General features: G+C 47.0%; 1 protein-coding gene across 2 annotated transcripts in view; it reads left to right on the plus strand.

Annotated features, from left to right (window-relative positions):
- Positions 1-25,668, plus strand: part of CEP104 (centrosomal protein 104) — a 101,749-nt gene that overhangs the window by 73,311 nt on the left and 2,770 nt on the right. For both annotated transcript variants that reach the window (XM_083163016.1, XM_083163017.1), the window contains exons 19-21: positions 386-524; positions 7,829-7,896; positions 24,704-24,794. In XM_083163016.1, coding sequence (XP_083019142.1) covers positions 386-524; positions 7,829-7,896; positions 24,704-24,794 — 298 coding nt within the window. The remainder of the gene's footprint in view (positions 1-385; positions 525-7,828; positions 7,897-24,703; positions 24,795-25,668) is intronic.

Genomic DNA, 25,668 nt, shown 5'->3' on the forward strand with positions numbered 1-25,668 from the left:
TTAGGGAATGCTTAAACTGTGGCAAGGTATGCTGGGATGTGTAGTTTCACAACAGCTGAAAAGCCACAGTTTGGACATGCCTGGTCTATGGCAGCACAAATAAAGGTGGCAGCTAGATGGGCTTTGGTTTGTGCCGATTGTCAGCAGTTGTTTGGGGCTCGTCTTAATAGAAATATATTGATTGGGGATGGCCGGGTAACAATAGGGGCCTATTCCACATTCCAACAAGCTCTCCCAATACTGTTCAGCTTGACTGAAAGCATATATACGATGACTGACATTATCCTCAGTGGAATCATATGCTTATTGATGTACTGTATACTATTTTTACACTTTTTGGAGTTTTCTGAATATTCACTGATATTGCATTTTCCTTCTCCACCAGGTTGTAGAAATTGCCAGTCTGACCGATCATCTCTTGACCGAGTGCGATCATAAAGAATCCTTTGGAAAATGCCAACGCTGTACTGAAGCCATCTCGAAAGATCACTTACTGGAGCATGTCAAATCCAAGACCTGCAACCGTGAGTATCTGGATTACACCTACACGTAAATGCTGCTGTCCAAGTCCGCAATCTGCAAAAGGTGCCACGGTGGAGAAAACGAATGACTCGAGATTGTCATGGGGTCACACCTGGATCACGTTCCCCATTAATCATGGTATAATGATAGCTAGCCCATGTATAGAGTCACACCTGCATCATGTTCCCCATTATCCCGGCACACAAGGTTAATGGCCGCCACTGAAGGGGTTAACCCTCCGTGGCGCGGCGCCATCATGGACAAAGGGCGCTTGGCGCCAAAATTCAAAATGTACTCGGCGCTAGCCGCCGCTTGTTTAAATGTGTACCAGTCTGGTTGGTTTGCATGGGCGCCGCGGCTCCGGTCCCTCTCCGGCAGCTGCGGCCACACTCCAGGTACACCCCTGGGTCCCCCCCAGGGGAAGGGGAGCTGGGGTATAGTCCGGCACTTCCGCTGGGAGTTTTGGCGTGCGTCGGAAGAGCGGGGACACTGGTATGCTGCAGCCCTGGGTCAGCTCTGGCGGCTGCAGTGAGGCACACTTAACCTCCGACGCACAGGAGGCAGTGCTGCATTACCTCCGGGCGCCGGTGGGAGAGACGGGGAGCCGGCAGCAGGGATGTGGGTGTGCTGCAACCCTGGCTCGTTACCGGAGGCTACAGTGAGGCATCACCCGATTAACCCCCAGCGCGCTGGGGCTAGGGGGAAGTGGCTGGGGGGTACTGTGTGCAGGCTGGGAGCATGAGATAGCCAGCTCCCAGCACTGGCAAAGGAGCCTCGGATGGCTTTCCTGGGCTGCAGGCACAGTGTAAAACAAATATATTGTTAATGTATTTAAAATGTGTTGTGTGGCTTTTGGAGCATGTGCAGTGCACAGGTTCAGTGTGTACAGTTTTTTAAAGGAAAAGTGCACTTACTGTAACTTCTGTGTCCCAGGGGAATCCAGAGTCCTGTGTTCCTCCCTCAGTCTTTACCCCAAAAACGAAATGCTTTCCCAGATAGCCTCCAAGCTGGGAGCTGCAGGGAACATAACCTTTCTAACAAGCTGAGGCTAGTGGTGTTCAGCTGGTCCCCTGGCAGGCTCCTGGAAGTAGGTTTTGGAGGGAAACCTTCCCCTAGCCAGACAGACCGGCACCTGGGTGGTACCTAGCCCCCCAGGTGGGCTGTGGCTTGGGAGTAACCACTCCCCTCTGTCCATAAGGACAATGCTGTACGTGCATGTGCCCAATGTATGCACGTCCCATGCACTTAAGGTGATTGGTTGGAGTAGCATAAAAAGAGGGCTTCTGCCCTGTGTAAAGTTGTACTCCTAGCTGATTTGACTGCTGTAACATCTGTATGCTGTGCCTCCTAGGAGAAGAGATCTTTTAAGATCTGTTGGCAAATAAAACCTTTCTGCCTCAAGACAACCGTTCTCATCTTGCGACCAACAGAATTACTGCAATAATTCTGTTCTCGAGCTGTTTTGGGTACAAGGGTCCTCTCTGTTCCAGCTACCGAAGCAGAGGTCTGGTCCGTGACCAGTGGGGACGCTATTCGGGGGGTGTCAGCAGCGAATCTACGCACACACTCCAGCAGGTAGTACTCAGGTGCCAGCGTTTGGGCCTGAGGAGGTAACGGTGATTCCAGGTATCGCCTAAGTAGGTGCCTGGTGGTGGCAACGATATCCCCGCCCACTGCGTAGTGGGCGGAGTCAGTAACAGGCCGTTGCTGACAGTAACAGGGAATCACCTATTGGCCATGTCCTGTGAGACCAGGAACCGCTATCTGTGGACCCAAAGGGCGTAGCCAGAGCGTAAGGGCAGGCGTCTGGTCACAGTCATGGTATAATGACAGCTAGCCCAAGCATAGAGTCACATCGGCATCATGTTCCCCATTGGTCATGGTATAATGACGGCTAGTTCATGCATAGAGTCACACCTGAATTATGTTCCCCATTAGTCATGGTGCAATGACAGCTAGCCCATGCATAGAGTCACATCTGGATCATGTTCCCCATTAGTCATGGTATAATGACAGCTAGCCCGTGCATAGAGTCACACCTGGATCATGTTCCCTATTAGTCATGGTATAATGACAGCTAGCCCGTGCATAGAGCCACTCCTGCATCATGTTCCCCATTAGTCATGGTATAATGACAGCTAGCCCATGCATAGAGCCACACCTGCATCATGTTCCCCATTAGTCATGGTATAATGACAGCTAGCCCATGCATAGAGCCACACCTGCATCATGTTCCCCATTAGTCATGGTGTAATGACAGCTAGCCCGTGCATAGGGTCACACCTGCATCATGTTCCCCATTAGTCATGGTATGACAGCTAGCCCATGCATAGAGTCACACCTGCATCATGTTCCCCATTAGTCATGGTGCAATGACAGCTAGCCCATGCATAGAGCCACACCTGCATCATGTTCCCCATTAGTCATGGTATAATGACAGCTAGCCCATGCATAGAGCCACACCTGCATCATGTTCCCCATTAGTCATGGTATAATGACAGCTAGCCCATGCATAGAGCCACACCTGCATCATGTTCCCCATTAGTCATGGTGCAATGACAGCTAGCCCATGCATAGAGCCACACCTGCATCATGTTCCCCATTAGTCATGGTGCAATGACAGCTAGCCATGCATTGAGTCACACCTGCATCATGTTCCTCATTAGTCATGGTATAATGACAGCTAGCCCATGCATAGAGTCACACCTGCATCATGTTCCCCATTAGTCATGGTATAATGACAGCTAGCCCATGCATAGAGTCACACCTGCATCATGTTCCCCATTAGTCATGGTATAATGACAGCTAGCCCATGCATAGAGCCACACCTGCATCATGTTCCCCATTAGTCATGGTATAATGACAGCTAGCCCATGCATAGAGCCACACCTGCATCATGCATAGTGCGCTATATATCCGTCTGCATGCTCAGTCATTCGATGATCAAACATTTTGCAAATTAGTACAGCAGCAATCACCTCTGAATCAGGTCCAGAATACACTGCAACATTACTCATAGGGGGCCTGAGGAGGAAATCTGTTGTGCACATTTTCTCCATGACACAAGGGGGATGCACAGAGTTACATCTCATACGTAAGTGCCAGCCAAGTGGTTAATAGGGGACTTGTATGCTCAGTGTAGTGGTCCTTTAGGTGTATAGAGGAGCGTTCCAGGAAATGCTGTGCTGTAAATAGACAATGTGCCATGAGAGAAGCGCAGTGTAGCACATGCTTACAGGCACACAGACATAAAGCAAAGCCTTTTTCCATTCAGCGGAATCAATGAATAGAGTACAACTCTCACTGGTCTGGTGTACGAGGATGCGCTGCTAGCATATATTCCCTATGGGGCACATATCGCCTGTTTCTCTGCCAGTTATTCTAGAATGTTACACATTTTACAGAACACTTGTAATTCTTCTCTGAAAACCATAAGCTGCTTTTAAATGGGACATCACTTTTGGGGATTTATAAGGACAATAAAATGTAATTCCCATGAATTACAGAATTGCCCCATTATGGAACAGTTTTCTTAGTGACCTAATTGTCAGGAACGCAGAGTGTGGTAGCTTGGCGTAACAAAAACAAAGGGTAAGACTGTCTGTCTGCATTTCACCCTGGTGGCTGATTGGTGGCTTACCTGCTCTTGGCTGCTGCAGCACCTTCCAGGTCCTGATAGTCATGTGACATCATAGCCTGGTCAGGAGTCCTATGCTCTAGGGCAGTGGTTCTTAAACTCTGTCCTCAGGACCCCACACAGTTCACGTATTCCAGGTCACCTTGCAAGTGCACAGGTGCACTCATTACTCACTGACACATTTTAAAAGATCCACAGGTGGCGCTAATTATTTCACCAGTGATTCTGTGAGGAGACCTGCAAAACATGCACTGTGTCGATATGTAAAATAGATCTCCCTCCCGCCCTCTCTCTCTCTCTCTCTCTCTCTCTCTCTCTCTCTCTCTCTCTCTCTCTCTCATTGGCTTTCCTGATCCTGCCACCTGATTGGCTTTCCTGGTCTCCTCACATGATTGGCTTTCCTGGTCTCACATGATTGGCTTTCCTTGTCCCGCCACTTGATTGGCTTTCCTGGTACCGTCTCATGATTGGCTTTCATTGTCCTGTCACATGACTGGATTTCCTGGTCTCCTCATATGACTGGCTTTCCTGTTCTTGTCACATGGTTTGCTTTCTTGGTCTATGTCAGTAACTTTTTACTTCTGAATAACCAATACAATTATAAAGCTGGTAGACAATCATGATGCATTTTAGCAGTGACCACATTACAAGTACAGTACAAGCCTTTGTGTTCACCGGCAACTGACAGTTTCATAGCTGTTAAATGAATCATTTTATCCACATCGAAAGCAATAGAAAAAAAAAGAAATGTTAAAGCCAAGATACTCACAAGTGTGCCTACAGCTGGCAGGAGCCCTCCACCCCCCCAGAGTCCATACAGTGATCACAGGCGTGTTCCAAGCACTGTTCCCCTAAGAATTTCCTCATGTTGGTGAGGTTGATCGGACAGCGGTCCAAGTCTTTACAGTTACTCCGTGACTGAATTCACAGAGGCCTGGGTGCGTCCATCAGCACAGCCTGCACCAGCTGTGCGCATCGTTCTGTCTAGTATTAAATGTTTTTTTACTAGCTGGAGACCAAATTCCTTCTGCAAAATGTACATTCATTTTATTTTTATCATATATAAATACAAATATTTACCACTTATGACTGATTCTAAGATGTACTCATTACAATCTTGCATCATATTCTGAGTACCTGGCTGTTCAGTATTGTCCAGTGCGGTACTCTCACTTTACCATCTTACTTGGCTTAGTTGCAGGGGATGCCGCTATATCCAGCTGGGCTTAAGCTGCCACTCCGGCATACCATGTGACCATTTTGTCCCACTGAGTACCCCAGCAGAAGTCCATTCTGTATGGCAGGGGGTGTCCAATCTGGTCGTCGAGATCTACTAACGGTCCGCGTTTTCCAGACCACCTAGCTGGTGCACAGCTGTAGTCATTACTACAGTAACTGTCACATTTCCCAGATCACCTAGCTGGTCCACAGTGTATTAATTACTAACTGTCACATTCCCCAGATCACCTAGCTGGTGCACAGCTGTAGTCATTACTACTATAACTGTCATATTCAAAACAACGAGAAGAGAAAAAAGACAGTTGTAGGCGAATGCATCCTCCTACAACTGTATTTTTTTTCCTCTTCTCGTTTTTTTGAACATTGACCCCCAGTTTATTAGGATGGCACCCCCGCTACATGAAAATAAACAATAAATAGCGGCACACTGCCTGTCAAATAAAGGGCAAATTGTGACCTTGTGTGCAGAATCCAAAAAACCTGTACCTACTGTAACTGTCACATTCCCCAGATCACCTAGCTGCTGCACAGTTGTAGTCATTACTAACTGTCACATTCCCCAGATCACCTAGCTGCTGCACAGTTGTAGTCATTACTAACTGTCACATTCCCCAGATCACCTAGCTGGTCCACAGCTGTAGTCATTACTAACTGTCACATTTTTAAACCTGCTGCATTCATTCCTACTATAGATCCACAGGTTGCCTGAGATACAAGAACTGTTGGTAGATCTGGAGGAAAGGTTTGGTCGCCCCTGCTGTATGGTATCCGGATGGCTGACAGACAATGTCTAGGTCAACACCATATGGTCAACAAACATTTAGTCGGTTACAGGATCTCTTCAACAATTTAGGGTTCCAGGAAGGGAAGCAGTATGAAATCCCGGCGGTCGAGATCCCGGCGTTCAAAATCCCGACGCCGAAATCCCGACAAGGGGGGGACGTGGATCGCCCCCCCTTGCGGGCTCGCTGCGCTCGCCACGCAGCGGGCCCGGTGACTCGCTACGCTCGGCACACTAATTTATTCTCCCTCCAGGGGTGTCGTGGACACCCACGGAGGGAGAAAGTGTCAAAATCCCGACGCCGAAATCCCGACAAGGGGGGGACGTGGATCGCCCCCCCTTGCGGGCTCGCTGCGGTCGCCACGCAGCGTGCCCGGTGACTCGCTACGCTCGGCACACTAATTTATTCTCCCTCCAGGGGTGTCGTGGACACCCACGGAGGGAGAAAGTGTCAGGATTCCGGCGTCGGGATTCTGAACGCCGGGATCCCGACCGCCGGGATTTTAACTGCATCCCCCAGGAAGCCCTAATGACTCTTCACTGTAGCCCTGGCTGGGATCTCTGCCCCTGTCCTAACATACAGGAAACCCTACAGATCTGCATCTCACTTCACCCCTCTCATTGACCGGGTGTGGTATAGGGGTCCGACAGTCGGGATCCTGACAGTCATTATACCGATGTCGGTATCCCGACTGGCCGGACCCAGACAGCATGGCGAGCGCAACAAAGCCCCTTGCGGGCTCACTGTGCTCGCCACGCCGGCACCCCATTGACCATCAGTGGATGCAAACTATGGAAGGTCTACTTCTGACATTGATAGTTAAGCTTAGGCTGCAGTGTGGGGGGGGGGGGGGGTGGTTTAGGCTCCAGTGTGGGGGGGGGGGTTAGGCACTAACTGGGAGGGTTAGGGTCATGCTCTGAAGAAGAGAGGCTGAGGGTTAGGCTGCTAGAAGGGAGGGTTTGGGGGGGGGGGGGTTAGTATACTTACCTGTCCCATCAAGTTTCCTTAGATCTGGAGGCCTGTGTCGGTATACTGACAACCTGCATCGGGACTGCCAGTTATCTGTGTGTATCCACCCATAGTATATATATAGTAATGAAGGGTATGGGTCATAGGGTCCACTCAATGGAGGTCGACAGGGCCGGAAGGTTGACACAAGCATTAGATCGACAATGGAAAGGTTGACAGTCAAAAGGTCGACATGAGTTTTTCAAGTTTTTTGGCCTGAATGTCGACACAGTCAACAGACATGGACACCATCTAAGTGTACCGCTCCCCAGGCCTTATTATACTCTCCCTCCACGCCGTAGTGGATGGTAGGGTATGAAATAAAAAAAAAAAAGAAGTGAAAAACCTCATGTCAACCTTTTGAATATCAACCATAGCCATGTCGACCTAAGCACTCTCAACCTCCAGTGGTCGACCTTCATAGTGTTGACCAAGTGACCGTATCCCGTAATGGTAGCAGACACCATTTTTCTGTACCCTGCTTGGAATGTAGTTCTGTGATATACAATATACATATGACTGTAATTCCTGTTATATTAATTTAATATATTTCTAAACTAAATAATATTAATATTAATGCTCTTTACTGGTAGAGTAACATTATCTGTATGTTCACTTTCTTTCCTTTCCCCCCTAATAGCTGCTAAAGGAGAAAAGGTTGCGAACCGCTGTCCTCTGTGCCACGAGAACTTCGTACCTGGAGAAGAGGTAATGCGGGATTAGTAACAGAACCGGCAACCGGTGTCAGAGTGCACACATGGTCCTCATAGAGACCTGTACTATAGCTGCCAACACAATCCATTCCAACAGGGTGTGAAACACATCGTCTCAGCTCATAATTCAGATTGGATAGATCAGCTAAACAAGCAGCATATTGTGATTACTGCCCGGGATCACACACGTGCCGCATGCTGATATTATTACAGGCAGGGCTATTTTTCAGCAGGCTCCAGCAGGAACTGAGGCCCTTATTCTAGTTCACTCTTTCTGACAAAATATTTCTTAGATGGACAAACCATGTGCACTGCAGGTGAGGCAGGTGTAAAACCCCACCCAAATCTAATTATCTCTGCACAAGTAAAGGCCCCCATACACTAGGGCGACTTGTCCTTAGGACAAGTCGCCCCCGACTTCCCCCTGAGCTTCCCCGGCTGCTCCCCGGGGGAGCTTGATTAGATTGGCACTTGAATCGTCTCGATTTATCACATGTAAAAAACCCGGGGAGCAGGGAAGGGGGGGGGGGGGGGGCTACAGAGCAGGGCTGCTGGTGGGAGCAGGGGGGGCTGGGGATGCTGCGGGGGACACAGGCGGCATAGAGCCGGGCAGAGGGAGCCGGGAGCTGTCAGTGCTAGAAAAAAAAGCCTATACAATGAATGGGCAGCCTGTGATTGGCTGAGCGCTCTCTCAGCCAATTGCTGACTGGCTGAGAGAGCGCTCAGCCAATCACAGGCCGCCCATTCATTGTATGGGCTTTTTTTTTTTATTCAGTACTGACAGCTCCCGGCTCCCCCTGCCCGGCTCTATGCCGCCTGTGTCCCCCGCAGCGTCCCCAGCCCCCCCTGCTCCCTCCACCGCCGCGCCGCCCCACTAGGTCCCAAGTCGGGTGGTCGGACGTGCAGCAGGTCCGACCACCCGACGCAGATCCGATGCGCACGGGACCGCGCATCGGATCTGAGGGGACATCAAAACTAGCCGATTTTGGTCCGATTTCGGCCAGATCCTACTGATCTGGCCGAAATCGGACCAAAATCGGCTAGTGTATGGGGGCCTTAACACCTGCCTCACCTGCAGTGCACATGGTTTTGTCCATCTAAGAAATATTTTGACAGAAAGAGTGAACTAGAATAAGGGCCTCAGTTCCTGCTGGAGCCTACTGAAAAATAGCCCTGATTACAGGTATTAGAAACCAGTGTCGGTGCGCTATTTGAAGATCTCCAATCTATTGGACTTGCTCACCTGGGTACGTGAGTGTTTTGTAAAGTCCAGTGCGATGAGGGTAATGATTATACACACACATTGTACTTCTAGTTAGACAAGGGTGGGGAAAGGCCGCGCTGAATATACAAAGTTGCAGCCCACTCTTTAGTTATATTATCATTAAAAGGCAAGCGAAGACTAGCAACAGTACCACTTGTGTACACAAAAGGAACACCTTTTTAGTTTTATATGCAAGTTTATATAATACACCAGTGACATTTTGTTACACTAATGGCTGACTACAGTACACAGGGGAGTTTACTTTTACTGGGCGTCACAGACACAACTGCATACACAGGGAGGGTTCAAGCCAAGTGGCCTTTATACAGATATCTAGACACAGACACAGTTAATATTAGTTATTTACATTGTATTTATAATATATATATAATATACATACACTACTGTTCAAAAGTTTGGGGTCATTTAGAAATATCCTTGTTTTTGAAAGAAAAGTACTGTTTTGTTTTTTTTCAATGAAGATTACAACAAACAGACTGATCAGTAGAGACAGGATTATATGCAACATAAAAAGCTCGAAAAATGCATGCAAATATGCATGAAAAATACTTAAAATATGCATGAAAAGCGTCAAAATATGCTAAATAAAAAATACAAAATAAAGTGAAATTTTATAGTTTTTTATTTAAATCAGCATACAATTAGTAAGTAGTAAATGACCCCCAGCAGTATACCCCACATAATGCCCCCAGCAGTATACCCCACATAATGCCCCCAGCAGTATACCCCACATAATGCCCCCAGCAGTATACCCCACATAATGCCCCCAGCAGTATACCCCACATAATGCCCCCAGCAGTATACCCCACATAATGCCCCCAGCAGTATAACACACATAATGCCCCCAGCAGTATACCCCACATAATGCCCCCAGCAGTATAACACACATAATGCCCCCAGCAGTATAACACACATAATGCCCCCAGCAGTATAACACACATAATGCCCCCAGCAGTATAACACACATAATGCCCCCAGCAGTATAACACACATAATGCCCCCAGCAGTATAACACACATAATGCCCCCAGCAGTATAACACACATAATGCCCCCAGCAGTATAACACACATAATGCCCCCAGCAGTATAACACACATAATGCCCCCAGCAGTATAACACACATAATGCCCCCAGCAGTATAACACAGATAATGCCCCCAGCAGTATAACACAGATAATGCCCCTAGCAGTATAACACAGATAATGCCCCCAGCAGTATAACACAGATAATGCCCCCAGCAGTATAACACAGATAATACCCCCAGCAGTATAACACAGATAATGCCCCCAGCAGTATAACACAGATAATGCCCCCAGCAGTATAACACAGATAATGCCCCCAGCAGTATAACACAGATAATGCCCCCAGCAGTATAACACAAATAATGCCCCCAGCAGAAGTGCACATAATGCCCCCAGCAGAAGTGCACATAATGCCCCCAGCAAAACCGCACATACTGTAATGCCCCAGCAGAAACTGTGCTGTAAGTTACACTCACCGTTGCCATCCGTTGGTTGAGGTCAGTGTTCTGTCCAGAAGCACCACTGTTCGGGGCCTCCAGCACCCGTGTGGCGCGCAGTGATTCCCCGCGTGTCAGCAGAGGTGGACAGCCTGTCACCGCGGTGGGCAGCCTGTCAGCGCGGCGAGCAGCCTGTCAGCGCGGCGGGTGTGGGATGTAGCTGGAAGAGCCTACAGTACACACTGCGGCGTATCAGCTCTTCCACCCACATCCCACCCCCCGCCACGCTGACAGGCCGCTCAATCCATTCCTCTGATGGGCGATTCTGTCAGCCTATCAGCGGCGTTTCCTCACTTAAAGAAAAAAAAAGTCAGGAAGTGAGGGTGAACGCTCTGCGCCGACCGCGCTATGCCAAATATGCACCATCAGGACATTTAGGTCAGATATGCAATTTCTGCTGAAAATCTGGCAAATATGCAAATGCATATAATCCAGTCTCTACTGATCAGAAATACACTCTATACATTGTTAATGTGGTAAATGACTATACTAGCTACAAACGTCTGTTTTTTTTTTCAAAGTAATATCTACAAAGAATAGGTTTATAGAGGCCCATTTCCAGCAACCATCACTCCAGTGTTCTAATAGTACATTGAAGACATAGAAGACTAATGTGTGATTAGAAAAACGTTTTGCAATTATGTTAGCACAGCTGAAAACGGGTTTGATTACTAGAGACACTGTAAAACTGTCCTTACTTTGAGCTAGTTGGAGCATCACATTTGTGGGTTCAATTATACTCTCAAAATGGCCAGAAAAAGAGCACTTTCATGTGAAACTCGATAGTCTATTCTTAGAAATTTAGGCTATTCCATACGAGAAATTGCCAAGAAACTGAACATTTTCTACAATGGTGTGTACTACTCCCTTCAAAGAACAGAACAAACAGGTTCTTACCAAAGTTTAAAGAGAAGTGGGAGGCCCTGGTACGCAACTGAGCAAGAAGACAAGTACATTAGAGTCTCTAGTAGTTTGAGAAATAGATGCCTCACAGGTCCTCAACTGGCAGTTTAAATGGTTCCCGCAAATATAATATATTACCCATAAAGTAAAAGGAAAATTATTCCAGCATTCTCCCTTTACAAGTCCCTATCTTCCTTGAAAAAAATTAAAATGAGTCCATGTAGAATTCAGCCACCTGAAGTAACGAAAAACGTGAAATGTAGACAAAATAAGAGTGTCGCTTTATCTAGCCATGCCACATGCACCCCCTTTGGTGCCAGTCTTTTTAAAATAGGGAATGTCTTCAGATGCAATGGATGTAAGGACTATAAAGTTCTTCCAACTTGTGTACATTCGGTCTAGCAATGAAAGGATACATCATTTATAGCTTTTAGTATTAAAAAGCCATAATATTAGTTAGTGTTAGAGGGATAACATTTAAATAATGTGAATGAAAATTAAGAAAAACTTAAATTGAATAAAGAAGACGCATGGGAAACTGTGTGTTGGAATTCTCGTTTCCATGCCATAATGTAACACAGTGTGCTGCTTCAGAGCAAATTGCATTCTGGGCTGAGGTAAAGGCGGCTGCTGTTGGGAATAGGAACTTAACTTAAATCAGTAAGAGACTTTGGAAGAGTTTTAACATTTTCTTTTAAAGCGGTAATCAATTACACTGAAAAAACAGGTTAATTTTTCCATGTACAGTAAATGATTGCCACTTTAAAAAAATAGGAAAACTCTCCCAAGCTTTCTGATTCTCACATACATTCGGCCCCTAGTGTAATACATATTTTTATCGACCCACCACTTGTAATGAATAAAACAAGGATCATAATGGCACAGTTAGTTTAGACTTCTTTTAGAGTTTTCTTCTTTAACTCTGACCTATCTGGCCAAGAATTGTGACATCAAAATAAAGGTCTGCTGCAGAGATGTACGCTAATGTATTGGCAGCAGGGCCGCTGAGAGAGGGGGTGGGGTGGGTACTTTTTGGCCGGGTTTGCTGGAGGGGCCTGGTCTTGCTCCCCCCTCCCCCATTGCAGGGAGCTGACGAGAGGCAGAGAGATTACAGGCTGCCGCAGCACCACATTCTCTTTCCCCTGCTCAGCCCACACTGCTCAGTCAACTGAGCTGGGGAGAGAAACGGCTGCAGCGGCAACCTGTCATCTCTCTGCCTCTCGTTTGTTTTTATGGGGACGTGGCTCCACCATTAGCCATGCCCCCTCCATTTTCCCACGGCTCGGCCGTCCTCTTTGCAGCCCTGATTAGCAGCTGTCTGTGTACACGCAGTGGCTGTGTAAAAATTTGTGAATGTCTACTCCACCTGGATTTTTACTCCGACATCCACTGCTGGTGTTGCAAGTCCCAGTTATTGAAGTTCTGAGTAACTCTGTGGTCTCGCTGCTTGGCCATGCCAGCAGGGGAGAGTGGTTACAATGGACCAGATATATCAAGTTTCAAAAAGTGATAAACAGCCAGCCAATCAGCTCCTAACTGTCATGTTACAGGCTAGGTTTGAAAAAATGACAGGTAGGAGCTCATTGGTTGGTTGTTTATTAATCTCCACTTTATCACTTTATGAAGCTTGATACATCTGGCCCAATGATACAAACAATTTGCGTCACTGGCAACCCAGCCGCCAACTTTACTCGGGGAAGTTGACGGCACCGAGTGGGCAACACTGCGGGATACTTGAATGCTTGGCGCTAACCGCACCCAATTTTGTGTAGCCTCCCAGCTGTTCCGGTAGGGTAGGCAAGTATGTGCCATGGCTTATTTAGAACAGTTGCAAGGTCAATCTGGCGGTTATCAAACTGTAACCACAAAATTAGCTCATTACAGTAGGTCAATATTCATAAATAAGTGGTGTGAATGAGCTGCCAGCAGGCGTCTACTGTAACCAGGTTATCCTCTGGACGCTGTACGGAGGTGGGTGTCTCTTACATTTCTCAATCCGCTTTAACGTTTCTTGTAAAAGATCTCCCCAAACCACCTGTATTAAAGGACACAGAGTTATAATTTCACATAAAGGCATTTTGTACTTCACTCAGCTCATTTACTGCTGGAATTCCACGGCAGCCTCCTTGTCTCTTATGTTCCTTTAATTGGAAAAAAGAAAATCGGTATGAAGGACATTTCTTTGTTATGTGATATTCGCTTCATTCCAGGGAAAGATTAAATGGAGGTCCCTTGGCAGAAAGGTAGTGGGTTAATTTTCAGACTTTTATTTTAAATCTATTTTGCGAATAAAAGCTGGATAGAGAAGGTGGGGAGTTAGCCAGCCCTGTGGTTAATGGATGCTGGGTAATTTTGTTTTGCGTAATTGATGAAGCAACTACATCCAGGTAACGAATAAAAATTTACACCTAGGATGACATTTAATAGAATGAGTTTTTCTCAATTTTTAAAATCGCACCATATCGCCGCAAATCGCACTTTTAGAACTCACATTTTTCCCTTGTAATCCGCATATTTAATGAAATGCGAATTCGCTGGGAAAAATTGCGATATGGTGCGATTTGTGGCGATTTTAAGTCATGAAAATGTGCACATTTCAAAACTTGTGATTTTTGGTAAAAAAAAAACGCGAAAAAAATCGGCGTGAGGTCCCCCCTCCTGAGCATAAACAGCCCCGTGTACAAAGAGCCCTGGATCCAAAGAAATCCATAGGGGGACCTGTGGAAGAAAATCCTACTCACCAAGTTCCTCAGGAGAAGATCTATCATCTTGATCCGACATAGTCCAGGTCTTCTGCCCCGTGTCAGGTCTTCTGCCTCTACTCCCGCTGGTACCCGTCTGACGAACTATACGGAGAGAGGCAGATATTCCATCTTCAGCGTCTCTCTGAATGATCCTATTGGCCGCCTAGCGGGCAATCAGGAGCCGAGTTTGGCGGCCAATAGAATCATTCGGAGGAGAGACGCTGAAGATGGAACATCAGCCTCTCTCCGTATAGTTCGTCAGACGGGTACCAGCGGGAGTAGACGCAGAAGACCTGACGCGAGACAGAAGACCTGGACTACGTCAGATCAAGATGACAGATCTTCTCCTGAGGAACTTGGTAAGTAGGATTTTCTTCCACAGGTCCCCCTATGGATTTGTCCGGATCTTTGACCCCGGACTCTTCAGCCCTGGAGCCCCAGACCTCGGAGCACAGGACCCCGGACCCAGGGACCTACCGACGGGCTCAAGATAGGTAAGAATCAGGGGGAAGGTCGACAGGGTTCTAGGTCGACATGGGACAATGTCGCCATGGGTTTAGGTCGACATATGCGTTAGATCGACATGGGTTAGGTCGACGGGTCGTTAGGTCGACATGGGTTTTTTCAAATTTTTTTCTTTAACTCTATTTTAACAACAGAAACATGCTCAGATCACAATGATCTGTGCATGTCTCTGACCAATTCGCACATCAGACCCTGGTCCGAAAAAAGTGCGATTTCAGTTTGCGCATCCCATTAAATATGCGTTTTGTATACTTTTCTGTGCGAAAACATCTGGATGCGATAAAAATGCGAATTTTTCCTGCACATTGACAAAGTGCGAGTTTTCGGGGGAAAAAAGCGAAAAAGGGACTCTGCAATGGACGATTTGAGGAAAAAATGCGATAACGCCATTTCGTTGCCTAATTATCGCAAAAAAAGCAAACTCTTATTCTATTAAATGTCACCCCTAGGGTCAAATGTATTTTGATATTGTGACCTACAGTACTGTAGATAGTTGTCTCCTCGCTCTTTATTGGACATTTGTCATCTATACACAATTGAGGTAAAAATTTCGTTGGCTAATGTAACTGAACATTTATCTTTTGAATTACTAGTCTAGAAGCTGATGACCTAGTCGAGGCACCGCCAGGCTGTATCTAAACTTTTGGTTTAGGGGTGCAGTTTAACCTCTTCAGCGGTATGGCCAGACATTTTCTGGGCTGAGCTGTGCTGCTGGTGCGTCTGAGCATACCACTGACATCTAGGTGTACACCAATGGTGCACCTTCTGGCGGCACCACCTTCTCGTACCCCCCACCAATCACTCCCTGATGCCGGGTGTCCGAATGCCCAACGGCCTCAGAATGCAGCCAGTCGCAGGCAGGGAACCAGCGGCAGCCCCTTCAGTGGTGAGTATTTTGGGTGCAGAACAAACTTGCTCTGGGATGTTTGTACTGCCCCAGAAAAACCCACTACTGAAGGGGTTAACAATTAATCCTGACTCATAGCACAGCAGCCACTTCCCAGGGGTGTCCGAGTGCCCAGGCTCATCAGCAGCTCGGCAATCAATTAGTATAGACTGTAACAGACAGCATAATCAATATAAGATCTTTGATCCTTGTAAATCTGCCATAGATAATAATCACAACCACACAATGCTAGGGGTGTAAATCGCCCCCTTCACCCGTATCCACCCATGGGCACAGTGGAGGCAGCCATTTTGTTTTTCACTATTCTTAATAATGCACCTTTTGCATGCAGTATTAACTAGTAACCTCACTGAGGCAGTGGAGGCAGCCATCTTGTAATAATACAGCCTGTACATGCAGATTTCTCATTACTGAGGCACCCATTGAATGTACCCTGTAGTAACATTACTGTAACAAGGTAGAGACGGTCACTATTCATAAGAATGTAGCCAGGCCAAACTCTTGTCAATTGTAAAGTGAGTGAAGCGGTCTGAGAGGGTGTGGGTTGTTAGGTCTACACCAACTAGGTTGACATGGGTCTAGGTTGACATGGGTCTAGGTCGACTGGACATTAGGTCAACACAAGCATTAGGTCGGCATGGGTAAGGTCGACAGTCAAAAGGTCGACATGGGGGTTTTCACAGTTTTTTTACCCGAATGTCGTCACAGTCGACATGGACACAGTTTGAAGTGCACCGGATCCCCTTGCATCGCTCACTTCCCTCGCTATGCTTCGGGCACGGTGCTTGCTACGCTCGGCAGACTATATTATTCTCCCACCACGCCCTAGTGGATGGTAGGGCCTGAAATACCGCCTGTCGGCACATGTCGGCTCAAACAACAGTGAAAAACCCCATGTCGACCTTTTGAATGTTGACCTAGCCCATGTTGACCTAATGCTTGTGTCGACCTAATGACCTGTCGGCCTTGACCCATGTCGACCTAAACCCATGTCGAGCTTCCTGTCTGGCGACCTAGTGGTGTCAACCCAATGCTTGTCGACCTGGTTAGTGTAGACATAATGACCGTATTCCGTCTGAGAACTGAATCTATAGTCATAAGAATTCATAGAAGCTGCTATGTTTAAAAATAAAAAATACAACTCCCTGCTGCGTGATCTTGTATCCCCTCTCTTACAGTATGTGGTTTTTGCTTTTCATAAGACACCAAAAAAAACGTAAAATCTCAATGTATAATGTGTATTAGGATTTATTTTTCTTCTTTTTGAAAAACAACATGTAAGATGAACTCATTTACGTAAGCAGTGTTTTTAACGAGAATTTTGGACCTCTAGAAACAAGCTTGGCATGTCTGCATATATCTGTAATTGCTGTTTAGATGAGACTATTGTATCCTCTTCCTCCACCCTGTTCATTTCCAGTGTTTGCTCCATAAACAGTTTAACAGTACTACTCCCAGTTACTGTCGTCTAACGCCACATATTGCCAACATTTATATGCAATCCTCAGCAATGCCACCCGCCTAACGCTCTCATCTTGGGACTCGCCGGTTGCACCCCTAACATCATCCGTTCAGTTGAAAAAAAGACAGCGGTCCTTCAAGTTCAACACACATAAATTGGGAAGGGGATAGAAGTCCCCCAGTGTGACAGTTGCCAAATTAGTGTCACATGGAGAGAAATCAGGGAAGATATTCCCTGATTGTCACCCCACAATGCCCTCTATCAATTATATAGCGAGTATTTCATTCAAGGGTAGTCTCTTATCCATATACATTGTTAGTGAATGTCGTCACAGTAAAGATCCTTTTCCTGTGCTTCTGAATAAACTGGGAGCCATGCTCACCTTTACCGTGATTCGGCTGCGTGTGCTTGTTTGGCGCTCCATATCCGCACCTGTGGCGTGAAATCGCTACGCTCCAACATCGCCGCTCAATGGGTCTCTATGAGCCGCGGGAGTGAACTAGACGCAAATGCGTTGCGACGAGTTCTATGGAAGTTGCACGTGGCGATTGGTGCAGCATGAACGTGGCTACATTTGTATTCTATAGGTTGATCTAACAAAATGGCTGCCTCTAACATGCAACGAAAATGGATGTACTCTGACTAATGGTGTGTACACACTTGTACAATGTGCATGAGATTTTGACTATATAGTCAAAATCTCATCTGGATCTCATGCAGATTGTATGAGTTTTAACCCAAGCGATCCCGATGCGCGCTCCCGTATCGCAGCCAGAAAGTCTTGGCTGCATAGACTATATAGTGCGGATCTGCACTATATAGTCTAAATTGTATGCAGACATTCTAATTGTATATATTGTATGCAGATAGTCTAACTTGTATACATAGTCTAAATTGTACAAGTGTGTACACACCTTAAGAATAAGTAACCATTTTGCTGTTGTCCACACCACAAACATTACAAATCAATATCGATGTTACATGTTTTGTATACATTTAGCGCTACTTTTATTTGAAATAACAATTTTGCATCTGGGGTCAATGCACCCCATCTGCCAGAATGCACCCCCCCCCCCCCCCCCCCCCGCCGCCAGATCTCCTTGGAAACATGCGAGATGATGTGTATGAGAACACATCCCCATGCATGAGCCGCTAGCAGGAGAAATCATTCGATAGTCGCCAACCATCAAATGATTTGTCCTGCTTTCCGTCTCAACTCACTTTTATTTGCGAGCGCCAAGACAAAGACGGGTCGGGCAGCTGATACCCTCCCCCACACCCATGGGAACGCCCAGCGTTTTCATGGGGACCCTCCCTCCCCACTGTGAACGGTGGGAAAATGTGCATGCTCAAACACCGACCATCGGGGCAGGGGCCTAATCCTGCGAGTGATCCTGAATCGGCCCCAAAACTTGTACGGCATTAAGTGGATTTAATTCATCAATCACCACTGCCGAGCAGCAAAATTGCTCCCTCTCCACTAGAGTAGTACAGCATAAAATCATGCTGCACTGCAGGTGGGGCAGATGTAACAGGTGCAGAGTTAGATTTGGCTGAGTTATTCTGTTTCTGTGCAGGTTAAATACTGGCGGCTTTATTCTTGCATTACAATTTAGATTTCAGTTTAAACATAACTAACCCAACCCTAACTCTCTCTGCACATGTTACATATGCCCCACCTGCAGCGCAGCATGGTTTATTCCATCTGCAAAAATTTGCAGCCTTGCTAACAGATCTGAATTAGGCCCCATATTCCATCCTTCATTAGCATACATTATGTTGCTAGCTATAGCATCAGGTTTGATGTACACAGTACATCAAACCTGACATCGCTAGTGACCCAGGCACCCATATATGGGGTGTACGCACTGGCCCTATATGTGCCATTGTGAGCGATATGTCGGTGCGATCCGTCAGATCATGTGACCTTTCCCTCTGTGTGTATCCAGCTTTAAGCGCTGTATAGTACAGATGGAGCCGGCTTTTACTTCGCCTGGTGCTCACCAGAGACTCCTCTCTCTGCTTCAGGGAGACGCTGCCCAGTTCGGGGGGGGGGGTCGGGGCGGCGGGGGAGGCGGCGGGGACCCCCGGCAGGCTCCGTTGCCATGGGGCTTGCAACCGTCTCGTGCGCGCGCGCCCCTGGAGGAATCGCCAGCCCCTGCAAGCACAGACTGTAGCGGCTCCATCTGTTTGTTCCATAAATAACTTACTCTTAATAACTGGAAATCAGAAGCCAAGAACTTGGGTTTTTTTAATTCAGAAAGATTTTGTTACATAGGTTTTTAGGAGTAAAATGAACTGTGTACAATAGGGTTACATATTCCCTTTGAATTATTTCCTTGCATACTTTGTCACTCGTAATACAAACATTCACACAACAAACCGCGTAACCATGAGCACAGGACATTTTCTTGTGCCTCGCGTTTGCCAAAGTTGTCTCTTATTTGCACTGGTACTACAATTTTTAATGACACATTTTCTATATAATAAAAGGTACATAAAGATAACGAAGGTAAATGATTGGGACTATACTAATGTTAAAATTCCAAGCTCTGCCCTGGGCCAGCAGACAAAGGAAGAACAGCGCTATGGCAGGGGAGGGGGTCTGGTTTGGGACAGGTGTATAGAAGGGCAATGCTTAATTTGTAATCTAGAGCAGCAAGTGCATGGGATACATAAACATACCTCCCAACATGACCCTCTGTAGGAGGGACACATCGCTCTGCTCCTGGACTTCCCTCTTGATGTATGATTGCCGTCACCTGTGTTGAACAGGTTAATTGATAAGAATGGTTTTTCACCACAGGTGATGGTAATCATTAATTAGGTGGGAAGTCCAGGAGCAGAGCATTGTGTCCCTCCTGGAGAGCGTCATGTTGTGGGGGATGCCAGCAGTCAGAATACCCACACCGGCATCCTTTATAGAGGGAATCCCAACAGGGGCCAGGTAAGTATACTTACCTTCCCTCTGCTTCCCCCTAACCAACCCTTCCCTCCAGGGGCGTCTTAAGAGAGGAGGAGGCCCGAATGCAGCCTCCTCATCCAGGCCTCCTTGGTCCCCCCTCCTCTCTGCCGGGAGCGGCATCGGGAGCAGCAGGGTCTGAGCACTCTAGTGCGCAGACCCCTACTGCACATGCACAAACCTTCGCTGCGCTGTGGAGTCTGAGCACTGGCGCGCTCAGACTCCACTGGGCATGCGCAGATCGGCGGAAAATGTCTGCAGCTCCATTTTTCCAGCAATTTCTGCAGCATCCTTCCGCGGGACTTCCGAGGGTAAGTATTACCAAAACTGGTGCGGTGTGTGCTCCTGACCTTGGGTTCAGGAGCCCCTCTGCACCACGCACACTGTACCCATAATAGATACACCATTAGTACCTAGCCTTAACCCCCATACCCCGCTGCCTGAACCTAACTCTGAGCTTCTACCTCCATTCCCCCCATGCAGCCTAAACCGAAGTCCTATACTTTTTCCCAAACCTAACCCTCCCTCCGGCCTAACGCTACCGATCCCCGCATGCTTACTTTTCACCTCGAGGTAGACGTGAGTGCTCATCTATGTTTGCATTCTGGCGCCAGTCTCCAGACGCTAGTTGGGATGCGGGAGGCAGTGTTATTACTGCTGGTGATCCAACCACCAGGATGTTGAACCCATCCTAAATTAATTTAAAGACACACCCAGTGACCTCCCTTTGTATAATCACAGGGCCTGTTCCGGAGATGAACACAATAGATGTAGATGTTTGTTTTACGCAGTGGAATAATTTATCTTACCACTGCGCATTCAACTAAATTGTACTGCACATGTGCAGCAGTGGTTGATTCATTTGCAAAGTTACTGAAAGTTAGGGACCATTTTGTGGCGGGTAACTGGGGATGGCATCAAAAAAACGGAAGCATGTCCAGGCCATGTTGATGGCGTGTTTAAGCCTGCGACCCCACAATCCTCTGCAGTGGCTCCACTTTCTTACTTCCTGCGAACCTAGAGCTACACATAACTTCTCTAATTGATTATTCTGTGACCTATGGTGTGTCTATATCCTGCTGGGTTATGCAAAGCCACCGGTGGGCGCCACAATACAAATCCAGGTGGCTCCAACATTTGCATATTTCCACACAGCCACCGTGTACGGTGCCGCAGCTATGAATGCATTTGCGTATATCCTAGAAACATATTAACACAACCAGTAGCTTAATGTGGTTGCCAGATGAGTCACCGACACCAGTTCTCTGACATCGGAATCCCGACTGCCAGTAGTTGGAATCCCGACTTACATGGGCTATTTTCCCTTGTGAGGGTCTATGACCCCCATAGAGGGGGAATAGAATAGAATAAGTGGCGAGGGGCCTAAATGCGTTCACCCCCCTGTCGGGCTCCTGACAGTCGGTATTCCGATGTCGGAGAAACAAAAGTCGCAATCTCGACTGTCGGTCGGTTATACCATACCCCTTAATGTGCAGTATGTGTCAGTGAGCAAGAAATGAGACCCTTTGTTCCTTTTACAGAACAGACTGTGTGGTTAATACACTGTTGCCCAGAGCGCTTGCTGGTGGGGAGCGGCGTGCAACCACACTGAGCGTTTACATTGCACGGTTACTCTTGTTATCAGCTGCCCACAGTGACCGGCAAACTTGTGTACTTTAATAATATCAATATTCAGTTTTCTTCCCTTTTTATTGTTTGCAGAATAGCAGAAAGAGCAAATAGTGTCTAGAAATACCAGGATAAATATAGATGTAACCTTTTCCCCAGGTAAAGCCCAAGAAGAACGTCAGTCCTCTGGTATAGGTACATAGTTTAAGGTTCCTGGAATTGTACAACCACCGTATTGTATTTGTTTAATCTGTTTAAGTAGCTGTCCACACCCAGGTGTCTTACAGTGAGGGAAAGATGGAGAAACGCCGCGCTTGCATCAGATCCTAGGCATAGTCGGGCCGATTCAGGCCTGCTCGCTAGGTTGCATATATACGACAGGTGAACGCCAAACCAGCAAACGCATGCCCCCCTCCCCCCACACACACACCGACTGGGTACACATCTGCTCGCAAGCGCCCGCACAGAGAAGAAATCATTTGATGGTTGTTCACCATCGAATTACTTCTCTGTTCGCAGCAGAAAATTAGCCCCGGACTGTTCTGCAGTTTTTGCCAAATTGGGGTCGGGCCACATGTGACATCATCCGTCCTCCCCGAGCAGGCACACATGCCTGTGTTCCCTGGAGCCCACCCAACATGTCTATGGTGGCGTCCAATGTTTTTGTGGGCACGTCCATGAAACGTTGGGTGTCCACCCCGGATTGCGTCTGTGCGAACGCATTTGCTGCGGGGATTTGCACATGTGCATAAGCAGACCCCCACCATCGACAGAGGGGCCATATTTGCTGCTCTACGAGTAGGCCTGAATCGGCCCTAGTGTGTGTGGTTATAAGAGGGTCAGATACTCATATATCAGTTATCGGATCACATATTCTGCCAGTACCAACTCATATCTGAAGGTTCTCAATCCATAGGTTGCTAGGCCAGCTGGCCGGTGGCTTCTTTCAGCCTCAAACGCTGCAATTCTCACACTCTAGAGCAGTGGTAGCCAACCCTAGCCCTCGAGAGCTACCAACAGTTCACATTTTCCAGACAACCTAGCTGCTGCACAGCTGCACTCATTAATCACTGACACATTTTAAAAGATACACAGATGGAGCTAATTAGCTCACTTGTGCTTCTGTGAGGAGACCTGCAAAACATGCACTGTTGGTAGCTCTCGAGGACTAGGGTTGGCTACCCCAGCTCTAGAGCATGCGTGTTCAAACTGTGGCCCTCCAGATGTTGTGAAACTACAAATCCCAGCATGCCTTGCCACTGATTTGCTATAAGGGAGTGTTAAAACTGTGGCAAGGCATGCTGGGATTTGTAGTTTCACAACATCTGGAGGGCCGCAGTTTGAGGACCCATGCTCTAGAGCATTGGTTCTCAACCTCGGTCCTCAGGACCACCACACAGTTCATGTTTTCCAGGTCAATGAAATAAGTCCTGATATAAATTGACGATGCCACATAGTGTCTTTTTTGTGTGGCTAACAATACTTTTTTTAGCTTTACATTATGAAGCAGAAGCCATCAAGGGGCAGGGGGCCATCTTCGGACATGGGGCTAATTCAGTCCTTATCGCACACCTGCAAATTTGCTCAGTCAGCATTCAGTTAGGCCGCACACCCTCCCCTAACAGGCTTAAATGCCTCGTTACCACCCCCACACACCCACTTCATGTCACTCACCTTGCGACCGGCTTGAGAATTCAAAAAGTATCAGGACTTGATCGCTGGCAGGCTTTGTGCAGGCGTACTACTGGCCGCAAGCATGCGCAGTCTATTGATAATCGACTTCTATGCTAATTTTAGGCCATACAATCAGGCCTCATAGCACCAATCACAGAGGTTGAGACTTTTCATTGGTCCATCACCAATTCCCCCCCCCCCCCCCCCCCCCCAACACAAATTCTCTGTCTCCAAACAGAAGCTGGTTCTGTGGGGCAGGGGAATGGATCATTATGTCACCAGCATTATGGTCGACGTGTATTAAGGTCGACATAACTTTAAGTCGACAGGGCCATTAGGTCCACATGGGTAAGGTCGACAGGGTCATTAGGTCGCCATGGCTAAGGTTGACATTGAAAAAGTCAACATGTGTTTTTTTTTTGGGGGGGGGGGGGGGTTTAACCAGAATGTCAAGAGTCAACATAAACACTAAAAAGTAGCCACATGTCTTGCTGCGCTCGCCATACTTCGGGCACACTATTTTATTCTCCCACCATGCCCTAGTGGATGGTAAGGCATGAAATACCGCCTGCCGGCACATGTTGTGTTGACATGGATACCAAAACGTAGCGCCGCGTCCCCATGTCAACCTACTACTTGTCAACCATGATCCTGGTGACCCAATGATCACATCCCGTGGGGCAGATGTATTAAGTCTGGTGAAGTTATAAAGTGGAAGGTGAAAATACAGCAGCCAATCAGCTCCTTACTGGCATTTTCAAACCGAGCCTGTAACTTGACAGTTAGAAGCTGATTGGCTGGTACTTTATCATCTGCTCCTGTGTTACAATATTCCAGGGATTGCTCCAAGGGGGATTTAATGGCACTCAGGATAATGCAGGGGCCACACCTATACAATGTCACACTACAGTAGGTTGTAATGAAGTATTATTGTAAAACATACTGTAGATGATTGAGTATATTTGCCCATCTAATTATTTACATATTTTATACAGAACAATTCTATCATACTGTCGCTGTCTGTATTCATAAAGTTCTCCATAGAGTCTAGGACTTTCTTGTGTGTGTGTGTGTGTGTGTGTGTGTGTGGAATACAGTTTGTTATGCCTTGATTTAAATGGTCCCAATCTCTGATCACGTGGTACTTTGGTGTGACTACGCCCCTATAATGTTTTTTCTCAAATTGTGTTAGGCCTGGAAATCCCATCTCATGGGAAAAGATGGCTGCAAAATGAATCCTCGCCGGACCATGGCTCTTCAAAGAACACAGCAAGGAACACAAGGTAAAAGATTTCACATTAAGTGCCGCCTAAATGTAGCTTCTCATGTCACTCGTCTGTGACCTCAATCCTTATTGAGTGCACCTGCTGCCGACACACGGTGATCCACATTCTTGTTGTACACTGGTTTGGTTTAATACTATTGCGCCTAGATGAACCCCCAAGTACAGAATTGTGCCTCTACTATATTTATAGTAGCAAGGATTGTCCTTGCTCAGCCCATCTCCTTTTATAAGGCCAGTGTAGGCTTGTGTGTCACCTATAGTCCAATTCTGGCTTGTGTGTCATCTATAGGCCAATGCTGGCTTGTGTGTCACCTATAGGCCAATACTGTCTTGTGTGTCATCTATAGGCCAATGCTGTCTTATGCGTCCCCTATAGGCCAATGCTGGTTTGTTTTGCCACCTATAGGCCAGTGCTGGCTTGTGCTTCCTCTATTGGCCAATGCTGGCTTGGGCTTCCCCTATAGACCAATGTAGTCTTGTGCTTCCTCTATTGGCCAATGCTGGCTTGTGCTTCCCCTATAGACCAATGTAGTCTTGTGCGTCCTCTATAGGCCAATGCTGGCTTGTGTGTCACCTACAGTATAGGCCAATGCTGGATTTTGTTTGTCACCTATAGGCCAATGCTGGCTTGTGTGTCACCTATAGACCAATGCTGGATTGTGCATCACATATAGGCCAACACACCAACATTTGAAAAACCTACAACATCAAAATACTAAACACGGACAGGAAAAAAACTCTGATGAATCACAATGCCGGCAGCCAAAATATTGTCAAAAATAATACCAAATACAGTTTTTCATGATTTTTTCACAAAAACCACCTTATATGAATACGGTGTCCATGTCGACATTACAACTGTGCCGGCATTT

This window comes from Crinia signifera, chromosome 19 (genome assembly GCF_055691185.1).
Source record: "Crinia signifera chromosome 19, ASM5569118v1, whole genome shotgun sequence".
NCBI classification, from domain to species: Eukaryota; Metazoa; Chordata; class Amphibia; order Anura; family Myobatrachidae; genus Crinia; species Crinia signifera.